At 40.4% G+C, this 19,600-nt stretch overlaps 1 protein-coding gene across 2 annotated transcripts in view; it reads left to right on the top strand.

Moving 5' to 3' along the window:
- Positions 1-19,600, top strand: part of LOC113036314 (chloride channel protein 2) — a 184,075-nt gene that overhangs the window by 140,114 nt on the left and 24,361 nt on the right. Inside the window, exons 15-20 of one of the 2 annotated variants that reach the window (XM_026192578.2) lie at positions 1,287-1,500; positions 9,152-9,285; positions 12,544-12,737; positions 14,407-14,518; positions 15,521-15,591; positions 16,118-16,192. In XM_026192578.2, coding sequence (XP_026048363.1) covers positions 1,287-1,500; positions 9,152-9,285; positions 12,544-12,737; positions 14,407-14,518; positions 15,521-15,591; positions 16,118-16,192 — 800 coding nt within the window. The remainder of the gene's footprint in view (positions 1-1,286; positions 1,501-9,151; positions 9,286-12,543; positions 12,738-14,406; positions 14,519-15,520; positions 15,592-16,117; positions 16,193-19,600) is intronic. The other variant, XM_080288596.1, reaches the window with a different exon arrangement.

Raw genomic sequence — 19,600 nt, 5'->3', positions numbered from 1 at the left:
AATTAACTTCCAAATCTGAAGTTTGATTTTGTAGATTAGATTAGAAATGTGTTCTATACAATGTACAGCTTCTTGTAGACAATGTAAATAATCTATCCCACTGTGCACGCTACAACACTAAGGTAAAATTATTAGAATTTTGTTTAAATGCTGTTAATGATTTCAGTTCATTCAATTCCCCTGTCAAGCTTGGATTCATGTGTAGTGCTAGAGCACATCTTGTACACCTGCTGCATTTGGACTGTTTTGTAGGAATATCGATTTAAACACTTGGAGGTGGACATTTGAAGTTTACTTATGTACCTTGAAGTTTGCCGAGCACAAATATCAAAGGTTTTTTTTCCCTAAAATGACCAAAACTTCAAAACGAAGATTACTGTCACAGTAATAAAAACCAGTTCTCTGGCTATGACCACTAAAAAATCAGCAGAACTGCCAAGTCAAAACTGGATTGAAATGTAGTAACAACGACCGTAGCAGTGTATGGTTAAATATAGCGTGCTAATTTAAATCAAGTATAGTTTTTAGGTCTTTATAGGCTCAGTAGAAACAGTTTCTGATTGTACCAAGGGAAGTAAAGCCTAAAATTACCACTTTTTATACATGTTTTTATAAGATGTTATATCACAGCTAACAGCAACAACCAATAATAGTGTAATATGGACATGTAGTAGTTGAAGTAAAGAGTCTTGGAAGGTTGGTTATAAAACATCCGAAAGCACTGCTCTAATTCGCACAAGAAAGTTACAGATCATGTTCCAAAACAAGTAATTCGCCTTTGTTAGCTTTTCTATTGTATCGTTTGAAAGACTTCTGATTATGTATTTTCATCTTGGGATTAGCTAATTTTACTTCCTGTAGTTTTGGGGGGAACGCAGACAGTAATGAAGTCACTGATGATGGATCAATATGGTAAAGAAACCAAGTGCAAGAAAAAGTTTTTTTTTTTCTTTTAACATCTTCAAAAGACCTTTGAAGAACTGAGACTCAGAAAGCGAAATGTGTAAGTTAGAAATTTTAGCAGCTTGTCAGAATCTTGAGTCTCTGGCATTAATCAACAGTTCTCTTTGTCATATGCTTGGGGACAGTAAGATAGTATTTTATTGCTCTTTGAAATCATATTAGTATTGACCCATCTGTTTTTGGAGGGGGGCTTTGAATGCCACCCAAAGGACCCCTTTCTAAAGCCCCAAATCTCACCTTACAAGCAAACGTCTAACCAATTATTTCTACACTTTCTCTCTCTGGTCCTCTACTAACTCCACTGTCCTCTCCCAAACCCAAAGGTGCTGCAGCCTTGTCGGGAGCAGTCACCCACACGGTTTCTACTGCAGTCATCGTGTTTGAGCTGACTGGCCAGATCTCCCACATCCTGCCGGTAATGATAGCAGTGATCTTAGCCAATGCCGTGGCCCAGTCCCTGCAGCCCTCCCTCTACGACTCCATCATCAGGATCAAGAAGCTTCCCTACCTCCCAGAGCTGGGCTGGGGTCATCACGAGTATGTATATTCTAGAGAAACACCAGCACACAACAAGACAAATTACAAATAAGTTTTAATTTTGTAAATGCCATTATGCAGAATGTTAACTACTAAACCAAAAGCTAATAAGAATTCAAAAAATAATGGTAAAGGTTTATAGTATGTGCAAAAGGTTAAAGGTCATATAATATCTATGCATCAAATTGTTAAGAAATCTAATTTAACAGTATGCTTCAAAGAAAGGAATAAATTAGGGTTTTGGGAAATGCATTTATTGATTTTGTTAATGATTTTGAAAAGCTCAGTAGCATAGCTTGTAAATGAAAAACCACTATGACCACCAGTGTGTCAGCTTTAGCATAGTGTGAGATTAAACAAGTACAACATGAAAATTACTCAGCATTAGAAGTGTTACTAGGCTAATTTTGGTACCTAGGACAGCTTGAGGCCAGCTATAATTTTATTAGCCCACAGACAAAATGATTTTAAAATGTTAGCATGATAAAGTTGTCAGTGGGCCCAATAAAACTTTATGTCATCTCAAAAAAGAATGCACACATTAATTGGTGGGAGCTGAATTAGAAGATTTATTACTTTGTTATATTTATCTGGTAAATATAAAGGCACCCCTATTATGCTGTTAGCGTAACTTATTATTATGTGAAGTTAAGCATTGCAAATCATAACATGGGAATTTATAAACTTCAGAGGTTGTATGAGAGGGATTTTGCTACCTTGGGGCAGAGTCAGACTCACTGTACCGACATTAGTCCACAGACAGCATGCTAACATTTAGCTTTCAAGTTTTTGGCATGATCACGTTGGCATGATAGCAGTTAAAATACTTTTTGCAGATATTAGAGTGTTAGTCTGAATCCACCGCATTGTCGGAGAAATGATATATATAGTCCCTTTTTAGGTAACTTTCATAAAAGCAGCATTAGCAGCATTATGTACAGCATATTATTATATAGTGGCATTATTCTTGCTGGACATTTGACTACTCTTCTTGGTAGAATTAGCAGAGTTCATGCCGGAAGCTTAATGTCACCCTCTTTTATCGATTCGAAAAACCAGTTTTAATGTGTTTGGGAAAATTGTGTTGTTGGAACACCCAGTAGTGTCAATTTTTCAGCTAAAAACCGCTCCAGAGAAAACAGCAAAACAGCTCCAGAGAGTTATGCTACCACTACCACCATGCTTTATAGTTCCTACACGGTTAGTGTTCATTTTTTTATTGCTCTAAACATACCTTTTCCTTACATTTCTGGTAACTATTTGTGCCAAGTAAAAAAAAAAAAAAATCTCTAAAAGGCATCTGGCTTGTGCATGTGAACAGATGTAAAGGTGTCTATTTTGGAGCATTGCCTTCTTTCTTGGTCTGCACCCTCTTAGTCCATGGTGATATTAAACTTGATTCACGGTTGACAGTGATGCAGATGTTCCAGCAGTTTGTAGTTCATGGCAGGTTTACGCCTAGGTGGTTCCTGGGTTATTCCTGAACAATTTCCTCTCTGAGGGTGACAGCGTGAGTCTTCTTCCAGACCTAGGCAATGTAGTGACACATCTGAATAGCTTGCATTTACACAGTTGGTAAAACTGATGATCTCAGAACCTCAGATGTGGCTCCAAGAAACCTTTCTAAGGTGAGAAAGAGACTTCAACTTTTAATTGTTCTGATTGGTCAGTCCAATGAGTGTTTTCAAAGAAATCCTTTTTAAGCTGGCAAAGGGAAACTGCTAGTTGTAGAGAAATTTCAACCACAACTGTAGATTCTTTAATGGCGCTGATAAGTTTATGGTGGCACTCAGTGACTGATGATCAACCATGGAAGTTATTTCGCAGGGCAGCCTTTATTAGATGTTGCAATAAAGTTAGGATTTGTGGATAAAGATAGCAGGATAATGACACTGTAGCAAAGAGTGGCTTGTGTGGAGTCAAACTGGAGGCTCAGCAGGGAATTTTGTCCTATGTGGCATGCTGTTTAACTATGAATGAAGCGTTGAGACATTTCATTCTGCTGATTACATCAGCCTAACATACTATGGCTAAACTGTATGAAATATACTGACTGTATGAATACATTTGTGTTTAGTTGCTCACTAAATAACTGAATACACTTGCTTCAGCATTAGTCTGCAGTGTTTTTTAATGGCTTTGACTGTTGCCTTTAATTTGGGTGTTTAAACTCAATCATAGCACTACAGTAAAATCTGTTGCACAAAAATACAAGTGTGGCTGGAGGAACCTGGCTTGGTACATGGCTTTTAATGGACTTCACATTTAATAATAATGCATGCCAAAGACACAATGCTGAATAGGATTACCCACTGCCTGGTGTCATCAGAGCTCTGTGATTCCATATAAAAGCGCTGTTGGTGTAATTGTTTGGAACTGATGTTATAGATGCTGCCAAATCATTAGGTGAACATAATAGTTTAATTTTGATGCGGCATTCACAAATTGAAAGCAATGAGGAAAAGTTTTCTTTGGTCCTCTGCTTGTTCATTATTTTCTGAAGCTGTTCCCTGTAGAGTTACATTTATGTGTGTTGCTTGAGTCCTTCACTTCACAGCATAGGGCTGTGCGATATGACCAAAATCTCATATCCCAATATAAGAATTCTATCGTTATTCTATCGATATAAATCACAAAAATGTAACATTTTCTGTAAATTCTGTGAATCTCTGGCAGCTCGTCTTGCGGGAAGTGTTTCCAGCTGCGCGTCATGTAGCTGGAGTCGAGTGTTTTAACCGATGCATGAAACGATACATTTTTAGACATAAGTTGTAAAGGCCGCTGTTTTCTTTGTGAGTATTTATTATACATCGTGCTGCGGGGAAAAGCCTGTTCTAACGTTTGAGTCTAAGGTTTATTTTTAGCACCTGGCGGCTCTTTTTTTTAAAATTCTCATCCGTAAATAATCTGCTCTTTCACGTGATTCGGTTTATTTTGAAAAGTCTCAACAGGATCTTGAGCTTTATTGTGAAAGGTTTACGTGGAACATAAACAAGCGGACACGAGATGCTGTTACCGTCGTTGTTGCTAACGACAACGCATAAAAACAGCTGCTTGTCCGTCTGTAGTGTGGTTATATTAAATATAAGAGAAAGAGAGAACTTTAAGAAATTAATATAGCCACTGCAGTGACCATCAAAATGATGAAAAAATATTGCCGTAAACAGTTTATTTTGTGACACCACGAAAGTAAAAAGATAGACGTTTTTATATCGTCATCCGATATATATCGTTATATCGAACAGCCCTATGCCAGCACCTCAGTTGACCCTCGCTGTCCATCTCTTCGTTATCTATTCCCCTCTCACTCTATCTGCTCTGTCCTCCTCTGTCTCTTCTTATTATCTGCTGTGACCTTGTGGCCTCTCAATCACACTCTCACTATCTTGTCTTGTCCGTGTATGCATGTGTATGTCGGGGAGAGTAAGAAACTGCAATGTGAGCTGTGTTTTCACCAAGTAGTTGTTGTCTAGTTTGTAGGTTCCTCTTATTTCTGATTATATAATGCTATTTGTAGCAGGGAAGACATGCCACATGAAAAAGCTTGAGGAGGCTGTTTAGCACTGCTGTTCGGTGTAGGTTGGAATATTATTCTCACTTATATTTGTAAAGTTTTGTAAACCAGCTAATCTTCTCTCACACAAACTGAATCTTCTCGTTGGAAACACTTTGGTCAAAAAATAAAACCTTTTTTTTTCAGTGGCCTGTCTAAAAGATATTTCCAGTGTGGCACCTTTTTCATCTAACCTCATTACTGCCAGCTGTTGCAGTTCAAATTAGCTGCATAAAGCATAGGTAGCCTTTATCTCAATATATCCTAGTGGTCATTGTGATATTGCAAGAAGCCTAAAAAGAATTTTCCCATGAATTCACATAATGCAACTTTCTACAATAATATTGTATGAATCCTGTAATGCCTAAATAAGATCCAAGCATTTCACTACATATCCAAGCATTTCACTACATATCGTACTGTGTATGACTGTGTACGTGACAAATAAAATTTGAATTTGATTTGTCTATGCATGTACCAATAGGCATAACGATAAGGGCCAAACTGTGATGGCTGGACAGCTGGGTCAGAGCATCTCCAAAACTGCAGCTCTTGTGGCATGTTTCCAGTCTGCAGTGGTCAGTATCTATAAAAAGTGGTCCAAGAAGGAACAGTGATGAACCAGTGACAGGGTCATGTGTGCCCAAGGCTTTTTGCCACAAAGCAAAATTGTTCAGTTTGAGGAGCATACCAATGAGTTTGAGGTGTTGACTTGGCTTCCAAATTCCCCAGATCTCAGTCCATAGGAGTATCTGTGGGATGTGCTGGACAAACAAGTCTGATCCACAGAGGCTTCACCTCACAACTTACGGCTTAGAGGATCTGTTGCTAACATGTTGGCACATAGCACAGCACACCTTCAGGGGTCTAGTGGAGCCTATGCCTCGACAGTACAGGCTCTTTTACCAGGATAAGGGGGACCAACACTATATAAGGCAGGTGGCTGTGTGTGTGGATCTTAATGATTATGTTTGCAAATGTTTAAAATCACACATGCATTGTGTGTGTGTGTGTGTGTGTGTGTGTGTGTGTGTGTGTGTGTGTGTGTGTGTGTGCGTGTGTGTGTGTGTGCGCGTGTGTGTGTGTGTGTGTGTGTGTGTGTGTGTGTGTGTGTGTGTGTGTGTGTGTGTGCGCGCGCGTGTGTGTGTGTGTGTGCGTGTGTGTGTGTGTGTGTGTGTGTGTGGGGATATGAGCCTGGACATATTGAAAATAAGTCATGACACAACCATCTGTCATTTTCTGTATATAACAACACGTTGCCAGTATTGTGAATCCATATGATAGGTATAATGTGTTTGTTTGTGTGTAAACACTGAGCACGTACACAAACTCTTGGAATCATCTATCTTCAATAACACATAGGCCTCCATGAACTTGACTCGTTATGCAGAAAGCTCTTACCTACCTCCTCCTTCATTTACTCTATTTTCTTTGGTGCCTCTCTCCTTACTCTCTCTCACACACCACTTTCCATCAGCAGGCCTGTGTGTGTGCGTGTGCGTGTGTCTGCAGCATACGCAAGTGGAGGTGGAGGCGGACCTGTAGGTGAGACACTGTAGGTAGGTAGTGTGGCCTGCTCCAAGCAGAACGTGTTTTTCACTCTAACTGGAAATTATCCATCTCACACCCACGCAACCATCCACCCACACACACACTCACAAATCCAGGAACACTTGTGTAATGCCTGCCGTGCAGTGCACGCGTATGATAGCATGTACATTTGCTCATACTCCCACACAGGCATGGACAGAATTAGATTTTTTTTTCAATGCTTTGCTCCCGCACAACTCTTACAGATATGAGTGCAGATACAAGCAGACATGTTGAGATGGACACAAATACAAAGATCTTATATATGATCCGCTGCGGATATGAAACCTTTTCCTGTGCCTTCCGTTCTTCAACACTGGAGTGGTATTTGAAAGAAAGTGTGGCGACTGTTACATAACATCACTTTCCATGTGTTTGTCTTTTGTTTATTCTGTGACTTTGCTTTTCTTAGTCATTTCATAATGGCCAGTTCTGATTGATTGAATAGTCTATAGTCCGCTGTTATCTCTATTTTTCTGACAATAATTGGAGCTCCGGCAGATGATCATTACAGCCCTTTAGTTATTAGTTTTCACCGCTTGTCCTGAATGTCTGCACCCTCTTCACTCAAGCATGTAGAAACCTAACAGCCAAACCTTCCCCCCATTCTGCCCTGAGCAATGCGGATGATCTATGAAGCCTGGGTTTATAACCCTATAAGCTTGTTTCTCTTGGCTCAAACATATAGGTTGATGCTCACTTCGATATAAGTCAGACTGATCAGTATCTTCCTGCCCAGTCTTTGCAGGGGAGGAAGGTCCAATTAAGAAGAAACCAATCACATTTCATCAACTGCCTTTGATATCTCAAGGGAAATTAGTCTTGGCAGTGGTTGTGGCCAGTTCAGAGGCATGCATTACATTATTCCCTCAGATCCACTATCAAATTAAAAGAGGCTGCTATTGCACCAGAAAGGATCTTTTTGCTCACCTTTTTTTTAATTTTTTTTTTTATTTTCTGCTTTCCATTGCAGACTAATAGAGCACTGTAACGATTCAGTTCCTTCCAATGGTTTTTTTTCTCTTAATGATAACATTAGGTATGTAGAGAAGCAGGAAAATCTTTAGTGGTGCCCAAAATATGCTGAATTTCATTAACATTTCATGGTCTCTGATCATGGTTTGATTTACAAGATGTCTAAAAGTGGTGAGTTATTGATAACAAAGATAAAGACCTTCTGTTACTTTCATTTAGATTACAAAACTGCATGTTTTTTTTCTAATTGTCCTCTTGTTATATAGCCATAGGGTTATGGTTTTGGCAAGCTTTGTAAAAGGGTGGGAATAAATCTAACAGGCACATGCCTGCTGAGGGTACATAAAATCAAAAAGTTACGTTTCAATTATTAATTTCTTTCTAGGAGTCTACTTTCCTCACTATAAGGATTTTTCTTTGGGACCATTTTTTTCTGAAACTAAATTCCAAAGTGCTTCCGATGAAAAATGAAAGCTGGTGCCACTAATGTCATTTTTCAGTGCTGTGAGGCACACAAACAAGATTTAGTTCACCTCCATTGTGTACAGTGGAAGTAAATACCTCAAAACCTAGACAAATAAATCCAACACTGTCTGAATTTAGATACTGAGTCAATCATTTCCTGGAATTACGGTAATATTGGACAGTTTTTCAGCCTCGAGATTTCTGTCCAGTGGCATTAAAAAAAATACTGGTTCTAGAAGAACTCCCTTCCTGTTTTCATGTTCTTGTCTAATATGGTTGAGATACTGCTCTTTACAGTGTAGGTTAAGTGACCCTCGAATACTGTTTGTAAAGTGGAATTAGGCTTTGATACAACACCTCAAGAGAGTCAATAGAAAATCTTTCTGCAGAACTGTGTTGTTGCCATTCATTTCCCTAAGAGGGATGTTGGGCTAACTTCATGCATTGTGTGTATTAAAGAGGAGCTGGCAGACAATGGTCATCAATTTACCTTTGTATTTAAAGCGAGGTCAATGTATTGACTTGTCACCACAGAAGGAGCCTGCATCCTGGCACAGCTGCGGAGGCTTGGCAGCGAAAACCACTGAGTGACTGCGGTCATGTTTGCAGGTTTTGGCAGGCTCAGGCTTTCTCAGGGAGAGAAATGCGAGTGCTTCTGACTGGTGTACTGGGGCGTACGATTATGCTGAGGCAAGAGCTGCTCGCGAAATGTCACCCACTTTCCAATACTGTACGCAGAGCACCAGCATCCGGATGACGTGTCGACAGAGTAAGGTGTTATTGGATTGACCGGTCAGCTGAAAGAAGGATGTGCTGTCAAAGCCGTACAGTATGTGGGGGGAAGTGTTTATAGATCCATGCACTAATCAAGCTTCAGTTGACAGTTCATCAGAGGAAAAAGTGCATGACAGTCACACAAAATTTTTACAAGTCAGCGACAAAAGGGCTATTCAGAGGAATGTTTAAAAAAATTAAAAATGAATTCTCGCATCCATCTGTCTTATTCTCACTTTTTTTTCTCATCTTTATGACCACTTGATAAATGTCTCTCCTCTTTTCTCATTTCAGGAAGTACAATATTCGTGTTGAGGACATTATGGTACGCGACGTGCGGTACATCACACTCAACTGCTGCTACAGAGACCTGCATAATGTGCTGCTGACGGGCCAGCTCAAAACGCTCGCACTCGTGGAATCAGCTGGTACACACAAACACACGTGCACCATCGTAGAGATCAGTATAAAGTCTGAGTAACACATTTAGAAGTTTAGTTTCACGTTATTCCACTTGTTGATACACAAACAGGTTTCATTGCAATACATACACTTATTTCCAATGTCCAGATATTTTTTCTATAAGAAACCACATGACTGTATTTATCTGTGTCTACAGCACAAATAGAGACAAATTTTAAAAATGTGTGCATGTCTAATAATTAACTTCAAAGGTTTGTCTAAAAACTGAAATTTCGAACCACCAGGGGTCAATATGGAGCCTTTTGAAAATCACCAATGTGTAAAATTGGTTACTATTAGCCCCGTTGTGCCATTTGAATGTTATTTCATACATTTTCTACAAAGTCGGCATCATTAATGCTTTGAATCAGTAAAACCTTGTTATTGCGTTGCATTTTATGATGAAATCTGCCCACGTTTACCACTGCTGAACACAACTTTTAATTAAATTAATTGTTGATTGATTGCAAAGTTACCCCCTAGATGTTCTTAGCCACTTTCTCTGATATGAAGAAAGTCAGAGCTCCAGCACTCCAGATTTCTGAGAACACTTTTGGCATAACTGCATCCCTCTTTTGACTTCAGAGCCACTGCATGGCTGCATAGCTCTGCTGATGTGTGGTTCAAAAATAACAACCCTGAAGTCAGTAACCAGTAGTCAGTAAAAACCTCTTGAGATTGTTTGCCTTCCACCATCTACTTTCCTTTCTTGTGACTATGTTAGCTTGCGGGTGCATTCGAGGTGTGTCTGGCTATTTTATTTTAAGTGTGTGCACTTTGCACACAAATTAGTAGGTGGCCTGGATTCAAATTTCCAATGGGCCAAAATCGAGTTTGAAACGCGTAACTTAATGTGTCAGAATGCACTGGTTTATATATTTATGACACAGCTCTGTGCTGTAGTCTTTGTTATAACAAAACAGAATAAACTTTATTTGTCACTTCTGAGTTTCTGCTCAATTTCGAATGAAATCGAAGGCTGAGCTCAACACAAACTGAACACACAGCTCCCACTCCCACTGACATCTGTGCTTGTTAGCATACAGTGTGCACAGTCTGTAAACTGGTTTCGTTTGGCAAATCAAATTAGTCTTTCAAAAGATGGTTGTAAACATACACGGCAGACCCAGTGGCATTTTGATACTTTTTATTAATGCTTTGACGGTTGCTGTCCACAATACTCACAGAGCTGCAGCTCTCCCGCTGCTCGCTCAACATTATCACAACAACAACGCCAACCACAGGACCCAGTACAATATTTAATTCGGTGGGGTGTGATTGCGGATGCCGTGCAGGTGCGTCCACCTCCTCTGCACGGCACCGCAGGCCACGCCCCGCCACAATGGTCAAATTGGGCAAATCACTGGCCTTACATGGGCATTGAAACTGCACTAATATTTCCCAGTGGCCCAGATTACTGTGTATAATTGAAATGTTGCCACTCATACTGTAGTATGAGTGACTACAAGCCCACAGAGAAATGTTGTATAACCCAACACTCTGTTTTAATTGGTTGTATTAATCTCAATTATCTTTAGCTCATTATACTTGTTGTCTTGTACATAACTCCATTCTCATTCTTGTTTCCAGCTGCAGCAGGTTGCTGCTGTCAGCAAAATAGCTCTGACATGCCCACTGCATAGCACAAAGCTGCATAATTCTCTGTTTGACACATCCTATATAAAAGATGAATGTTTGGGCTCTGAAAAGGTTCTTTTCACCTACATTGTTGTCAGTGATCAGGGACTACCATCAAAGCAAACAGGGTCTGAGTCATTCAGTGAGAAGTGCCATGCATGGGTCCCCTGATATTTAAAAAGAATATAAAGATTTGTTGTTATTCATGACTAAAGACCCTACTTTAAGAGTACTAAGCATTCATTTAAATCAAATAAGAAAACAAATAACAAAATTTCAATCCATCCATTTTCTGCCTAAGCAGAGAAAAGCCCAACTGTATCCCAGACCACCTCCTCTAGATCACTGAGGTGTTCAAGGCGAGACATAATCACCATTTCTCACATTCATCTGTGTCACAGTCAGTATACGTTGTGTATGCCTCTGTCCTCAAAAGACCACTTTTTTGATTAATGTCTATCCATAATTGTCACTTTTCACCCAGACATCACACAACATTTATGTACCAGAATGCTTTACTGTCCTTTTAAGTGACATCTACAGTGGCACTGAGAGGGCAAATGCACTGCAACTTAAGAAAATACCAGTAAATAGAAAGGCGATGCAAAAGTGCACAAAATGCAACAGAAGTTGACTAAACCCCAATGTAAACAGAGAAAATGCCTCAATAGCTTAAAAAAACCCCAAACAATGTACATTTGTGAAAGGCTGTGTTTGTTTTGCTCACAGATTTTCAGATTTTAAGGGCGCAATCCTTACAGTTCCCATGCAGAATGACCCATTCTGGGTCCTTTACATAACCTAAATGTCCAGTGACGTTTCCAGCAGATATTTAAAGTGAATAGCAACAGTTAATTGTTGACTGCCAGCTTCTGTGTGCCCAAAACTGTCCCTTTTTAATGTGTTACAACAAAGAGAGAGAAAAAAAAAAGTGTAAACTTCCAAGCACCCACCAGTGTGAAAGTGATATAAGAAACACAACAGTTATTACAGTAGTAAATCCTGTGTGAGAACAGTGTGCTAATCACCCCGTCTGATGTGCTATTCATGTCATTGTTTCATGCTGCTGCTGATGTTGCTGTAAGCGCACTAAAAACAAATTCCAGCGCCCTTGGTGATGTGCTCATTAGTTTAATTGATTGATTGACAAACCTGCCTGGGTGCAGGCTGCTGATCGCGCCGGCCGCCTCGCTGAAGTGCAGATTTGGTATTCCGAGCACTGTTTCAATTATGCAGTCGTGCAGGAACAATTAGCTTCAGCATTTAAGCAAATACATAATCAGCACGTACTGTCACAAAGGCAATTACTTAAAGCAAGTAAGCGGCCACCCACACGCACACTCACTCGCACACATACACACACTACTTAATACACATCCACTGCATTCTTTGCTTTTGTTATGTAACTCAGCTGAGCTCTCTGCAGTGCTGCGACATGCGTTTGGAATTGGCTGCAGTTAGCTCGCCCTTTGTCCCTGAAACAAGTTTACATTATCTTCACTTTTCTCGCCTCTGCAAACTTGCTCCTCCACTCTTTTTTGTCTTCTTCTTACCTCTCCCTCTTCCTCTTGTGCCTCCTCTCCCAGAGTCAATGATCCTGCTGGGTTCCATCGAGCGTGCCCAGCTCCAGTCGCTGCTCTCACAGCAGCTCGGCCGTGCCAGGCGGCTGCAGTACATCAGGGAACGAGCCGTCGAGGAGAAGAAACGCCTATCCATCGTGTCGGACCCAGCCAGCGACGACAACGGCAGCCAGCGCACCAGCCAGGAAGTCCGCTTCCAGGTGAGAGGTTGCTGGATCACAGAGGTCTAGCATTTTCACCTACACCTCTGTGAAAGAATCTCAGCACAGGTTTTAAACGAAAGTAACAAATTCAGCATTTTTATTTCTTCTACCTGAACTTGTAGGTTATTGATGTCTGAGAAAAGACAAACCTGCAGTGTCTGCTTACTAGATTATCTGCATGTGCAATGTGAGCCAGAGCCCCCAGCTGCCAGGCCTCTATAACACACTCTGTTCAGGAGACAGAGACCATGCCTGTTATATCTGTAATATTAAAATTTTCCTTTTTGATATCAGGTGTCAGATCAGGTGGCTTTGACCCCTCCCATAGTTATGCTGCTGAGAGATTCCCCATGATGCACTGAGCATGTCTCCTCTGTGTAACTACGTTGCATTTCACTAACTTTGTATCATCTCTTCTTGTGGAGTTTGTGCTTCTTCCTCTCTGTCAGATGTCTCTGACCCTTCACTGTGCATGTTTGATCTTTTGATCTGACCTGACCATGTTTATTGTTCACTTGTTTTTATTGCTTATTGTTTATTTTTCTCACTGCTCATTATTTTTCTCTTCCTTCACCCCAACTGATGGAAAACCCTGAGCCTGGAGGTTTCTTCCTGTTAGATTGGAGTTACTTTCCCCTCTCCATTGCCAGTGCTTGTTCCAAGGGTTTCTATCAGTATTGCAAGGTCTTGAATTTAATGAATGTGTGAGGTTATCTGTGTTTTTTATTTTTATTTTTTTAAAGAAAGAAATGGAAATGGGCAGCCAGGTAAAAGATAGATGTCCACATTGGTTGCAGGTACTGCACTGCAGTGCTTAAACTTGAGATTTATCTCCCTTTTCCCCATCTTTTATCAGTTTGCACTGAGTGGCTGAGCAGAACGCCCTCAGGCATGGATGTGGAAGCAGGAACAAGGAGTGTGTTTTGTGCACAATGCTCATTTCAGTCTCTTCTTTTCTTTGACTTTGTGCCTTCTTACCACTCTTTGTTACTGCCTGTATTTGTAGTAAAGGCAAATAGTTACATTGATGATTTTAAATTTGCTATAACATCAGTCATGCAAAGCTATGGCTGTGGAAGACTAAAGATATGAAGCGGGAATTGAACATAATGGGTCCCCTTTATATTTAAGAAAATAATATATACAGTGTAGAAAAGCATGTAGCCATGCTACTGCCCAGAAACTCTGGGTAATTCAGGGTATTTAAAAATAGGCAGGTTCACATAGTTTCCCATCTACAGTAGGGTATACAAATACCCTACCTTTTCTTTTTTCATAAAACTAACCAATATTGTTTTTACCAAATAAAAATATTTTTAGGTCATGGAAATGGCAACAGGGCAAGTCATTGAAGTCATGAAATTTTACAAGACCATCACAAGCATTCTTTTAGTTCTCAGCTCCTGCTGGTTTCTTTTCTTTCTTTGTCCCTCGTGTGTCCCCATGTGTTTACTTCCATTATGTAAACCTGCAGAAGTCCGTCACTTTCTCCACACTCACACTTTGAGTGTGGAAAAATAACAGAGATGCTGATCTCTTAAGCAGGATTGGACCTTTTTAATGCATTTTCTTATCTTTGTGTGTGTGTGTGTGTGCGTGTGTGTGTGTGTGTGCGTGTGTGTGTGTGTGTGTGTGTGTGTGTGTGTGTGTGTGTGTGTACGCACAGATCTCAACTGAGGAGTCGTCCTTCAGTCCCACTCGTCCAGTACCTCATAAGCCCCTCAAACCCGCTCTGAAAAGACCCTCTGTGGTGGAGCGACCCACCGAGCTTCCCACCAGTAAGAACTGCACTTGCGTACACAAACACACGCAAAAAACAGGAAATCCAAAAGAATCAAGAATAGAAAAATGTTATATCTCTGGAAGAAACGTGAGCGATTCTGTCTTTGTCTGTAAACTCACAAAATGCTAATAACGGCACTCAGTCTCTGGTCCTCACATGATTAATAAGCTCTTGCAGCTGTCTTCATCTCTAACTGTTTGTCTGCTTCGCCACAAGGTGTCAACACAGTGTACTCATTTTTCTATCTCACAGTTTCAAATGGCGGTTTTTGCTTTGTGGCCACTGTTAAATGACAAAACCGATAAGTTAACTAACAGAATGCAGGATTTGTACAGTGTCTTAACAAACCTGGCTTAGAATATCAAGAGTCAGTAGCCACAACAGGCGCTTTTGTACCTCTTTGTCCACTCTTTGTTTTTGTGCTGTGTCAGTGCTGGTGTGATTTCATTTTAGATGTTGGATTTTGTTAAGGCTAAAAGCTGGATGGCATATGCCTGCTAGTTCCCATTTCTGCACAAAACTTGACATTGATTAATTCCTGTAGGAATACACGTAGGCAGTTAGTACATACTCCTGTTGTATCTGAATTATTATTTATAAGGAGATGTCTTTATTACATATGCTATAAATACCATATATTCTATATTATATTTCTATACCGCTTTCCTTTTGCACCGTGCCACCAAGACAAAATCCTCATTCGTGTACAAGCTTGGCAAAAAACCTGATCATGTTTCAGATGAGTGGAAGAGGGTTGCAAAGCAGTTTACATAGGCAGTTTGGTTACAGTACTCACACACATAGCCTTCCAGTCCATTGAACACTTAAAATATAGGATTACAAACCAGACACAGGGTATAGGAGCAACGTGAAAATGAAGACATCTGGAGCAACACACTTGTTTTCTTTCACATGTTGGAATGCCATTTCGATGGGAGAGGTGCTATGAGCTGCATACCTAAAAGGCACCTAACCCTGGTTCCTCTCTCTGTTTCAGGCCCACATGATCATTCGGGTATTGCACTGAAGAACCTTTTCTGCTCCAGTCCAGACACAGAAGCCCTGGAGGTGAGAGAGTCATGTCCTTGAATACACCCAACAACAACGGCGCCAACACACACACACACACACACACACACACACACACACACACACACACACACACACACACACACACACACACACACACGCAGTGGCTCACATCCTGTTGTTCACACATTCTGTACACCCCCATAGTCCTATGCTATCTCTCACATACAGTCCTTCACGCTCTACAGTACAGTACCACACACACACACACACACACACACACACACACACACACACACACACACACAGTATCTTAAACAGCTTCAATATAAAACCTCTTTCAGTTTGTCTCAGCCTTGCATCCTGCAGAACTTTAAAGGAAAGCTCTTCACTCCCGCATCACCCCATTAATGGCTTGTTTCATAGAAGTAACCCTTCAATTTATGTATTTTTTCTCAGTATTGCAGGGAAGTTTTGCCGTGCCTTAAGTGGCACTTTTTGCCAAGTCAGATTGACATTGAGGTTGTTGTTAACATTGTGTGCTTGTCTCTGGTCACTCCGGAAGAAAAACAACAACATGGAGAGCCTAATGTCTCCTGACATCAGGAGGTCTTCCAAACGGGTCCGGATATCCGTCGTGGTAAGAGCCACCGATCTGGGCCTGGAACTGCCTGTCAACAGGTTCATCAGTCAATCAACTGATTGTCACCCTACCATTCCATCCCAGGGCTAATCCTACATGCCGATGGATGTGATGATGCATGCCATCGTGCTAAAAAAGTGCAGAACATCGTCTTTCTTGTCCAGCCTGTAACTCCATCTGACCTCTCACTGCCTCTAGTCAGTGATATTATTGGCAAAGGCTGCCATCCATTCAGCTTAACCAGTTTCCACTGGTCCGATGGTCAGTTAAGGTTATGCAGAGTACTTGACCACTGAAATCCACTACTCCTGAGTGCTAATGCCAGCGATGCATCATTGGGACCTGTGTGCCATTGTGAACCAAATTGCCTTTTTTAGTTTTTGGATAAAAAGCATGATGTGGTATGCACGACACCACCAAGCATGCACTAGTTAATAGTAAGGGTAATTTAACTGTGCCCAAAAATACTCATAAATTACTCGAATATTTCATTTGAGTTTATTTAGAATTTTATCAAAAACTAATGCAAATCCTCAGATCCTGTGCATCAGATGAAGCCTTTTAATTGTATTAAAATGGAAATTCAATGGCAAAAGAAAAATTTGAAAAAAATATTAAAAGTTTTAATCCATCCGCTCATTATTTGCTGCTTATCTGGGTTTGGGTTGCATGGAAGTCTAGACTTTCCCCAACCTGGCCCTCTCTCTTTTCTACTTTGTCTGATAAAAGTGAAGGGGCTCAGAAGCTCCACCCACCTTCTTTAGCAGAAGATGTTTGCTGAAAAGAAGAGGCAAGGAATTTAAAGTGGCTTGTTTCAGATAGTGGATGAATTGAGGTGCTCCACCAGGCCCCAGTATGAGATCAAAAGAATTATTCTGACCCGAGTCCAGAAATTGGAAACAAGCATGTTTGGTCCAGTTTAATAAAACCTGTTTAATGTGATTCATGTTGCAAAATTTATTTGTCATTGTGGATCTAAAGTCTTCTCCACTTTGACATGGTCCAGCTACTGTCTTATTTTATTAAGATGTAGTGAAGCTGTGGTCAAGTATTCTTCAAGGACAATACTGTTCAATCATGCATGCTGTGCTGTCCATCATCAGCCGTGTCACCCGAGGCGTCCAATCAGTGATCGCCTCCCAGAGCAGGCTCTGCCCTGTTTCTGGTGTGACCTAAAATCTGGTGTTATCTTTTGCAGCCGACTTTAAAAGCTCTGGCGGCCCACGTCTTAAGTGTTCAGTGGGGGGGAGGGAAAAGTCGTGCTGTGGCAGACTCACCTGTGCATGCAGCATTAAATATCAGAATAGGAGCATCATATCTCTTCATTAGCATCAGGCACGTTTTAGAATGGCAGCGTTCTTAGACAAGCTCATGTGAAATGATGATGATGATGCATGAGAAGTATTGGGAAGTACCGGAGAATATCCGTGTAAACTGGAATGCTCATCCCGCCATCCAATTACTACAGCATGTCACTCAATGGAGCAAGTGTCTGATTATAAATTGAGAAAAAGGATTTGGCGACGTAGGATCAGTCAGCATTGCATGACAAATGATCAGACATCAGCAGACGACACCAATTTCTGAAAATCAAACACTGTTAAGGTCAATTAATCATGTATTCTGATAGAATAAGTTCACATTTGTTCATTAATTACCATCAATGATTTATTCATAGTCTAGCCTTTGTCACATCAAACTGTCACATTGTTTTTCACTCATCACATGTCGCTTCATTCACTAGGAGCCACCACCCAGCCTAAAGAGTTTCTTTGCGGTGAGCATGTTGTCCACATTCCTTTGAAACATTTTTGGTTAAATGTCTGGTTCAGACTAATATTCAAAAGCAGTATATATAATTTTTCAATCTTTTGATTCAAAACTTCAAATTGTTGTGTTATCATCACAACATAATCAAGCATACCAAGCGCACTGAAAAAAGAAAATAGAAAAGAGAAGACCACTTTATTTTCACTCATACTTGGCTTGCAAATTTTGAGTCTTGGAGATATTAGTTTGTCTGGTTTCTGTAAGACTTTAGTGGAGCACCGAAATGTTTGTTTGTTTGTTTTTTAATTAATAACAGCTGAGCCGAATGACCAATAAAAAAAATTAGGTTGAGTATTTACTGTAGCTCGGGTGTGCTGAGCTGTAGCCCCTTATCTGTTTGACACACACTGCAGAAAGCAAAGCGGTCGGTGAAGTGACGGGTGGAATTTTACAGGAGCTGACAGTACGGTCATTGCAGTATGCCAAGCAAACAGTCAAATCACAGATTTTCTGCAAGAAAGATATTTCTTTTTGTTTGAAAGGCGTGGCGGCATGTGGGAACAGACTCGTACAAAATAAGCTAACTGTGCCGCACAGAGTCAAACACAGCCCAATGAGAATCTTCTCTTACATGTAGAGAAATATGTGAGTGGCATTAACAGCTGTCCATTCATCTTCTGAAACACACAGGGCTAACACGGAGAGAGAAAACCATTTGCCCTTACCTTGAAACATGTTTTCTATATTTTAGATTTTACGGGAAAAAATGCCTTCCGACAATATTAGTCGGTGTTCGTGGACCAAATAATGTGTGAAAGGGATGTGATCAAAAATGTCTTCTTTTTTTTTTCTTTTTAAGCAACTCTAACTCCTCAGGCCTCGGTAACTTTTAAAACTCAACAGAAATGAGTTCAGTGGATAACCAAACAGGTGAAATTAAAATGAAGTGTTACTTTTCACTTCTGAACCAAAATGAAACCTTTTTAAGCACATTTTCAAAAACTGGTCTTTAGAGACTGGCCAGCTGGATTAAGACAAAAAATGTATGTTTTGAGGGGGTTTAGGCTTTGGTTTTGGGTTGACAAGAGGGGAACATAGGCAAACGTCCCTTCATGCTTGGTTACAGTGGTGTTTGATCATGAGACAGAGACCATGTCAGCAGAGAGTATTTGGCATTTCAGATATTAAGGGGGTTCTACTGAAGTGCAGTAGACAAATGACCCTAAAGGAAACTCAAAAGTAAAAGTCCTGACCAAACAACTGTATGTGATGGTTTAGGAGTAAGAGCGTCCTGTGCTTCTGATTCTCAGTCATTATTATTGTGTCCGTATGACTCTATTAGCACTGTTAATGATTTAGACTTGAGGCACTAAAAGGGCCACATTAGTTTCACATGTCAGTGACAATTATTGAAGTGTGTACACATTTTCAATCACTGAAAAGCACAGAACAGTGTCACATCATTTTTCATCTATCGCTTCAGGGGCCATGTGCATAGCCGTGGTGTACAGCTGATGAATTACACTGTGAACAGTTTTGTTGATAAGTAAGGAAACCCACTGGCAGCATTGTGCTTTTAAATTATTCACTTTCCCCATCAAGTTCATCCACTGGCTCTCGAAGGGCTTTTTAGCA

Source organism: Astatotilapia calliptera, chromosome 14 (genome assembly GCF_964374335.1).
Source record: "Astatotilapia calliptera chromosome 14, fAstCal68.1, whole genome shotgun sequence".
Classification (NCBI taxonomy): domain Eukaryota; kingdom Metazoa; phylum Chordata; class Actinopteri; order Cichliformes; family Cichlidae; genus Astatotilapia; species Astatotilapia calliptera.
This window is presented reverse-complemented; position numbering and strand designations above follow the sequence as displayed.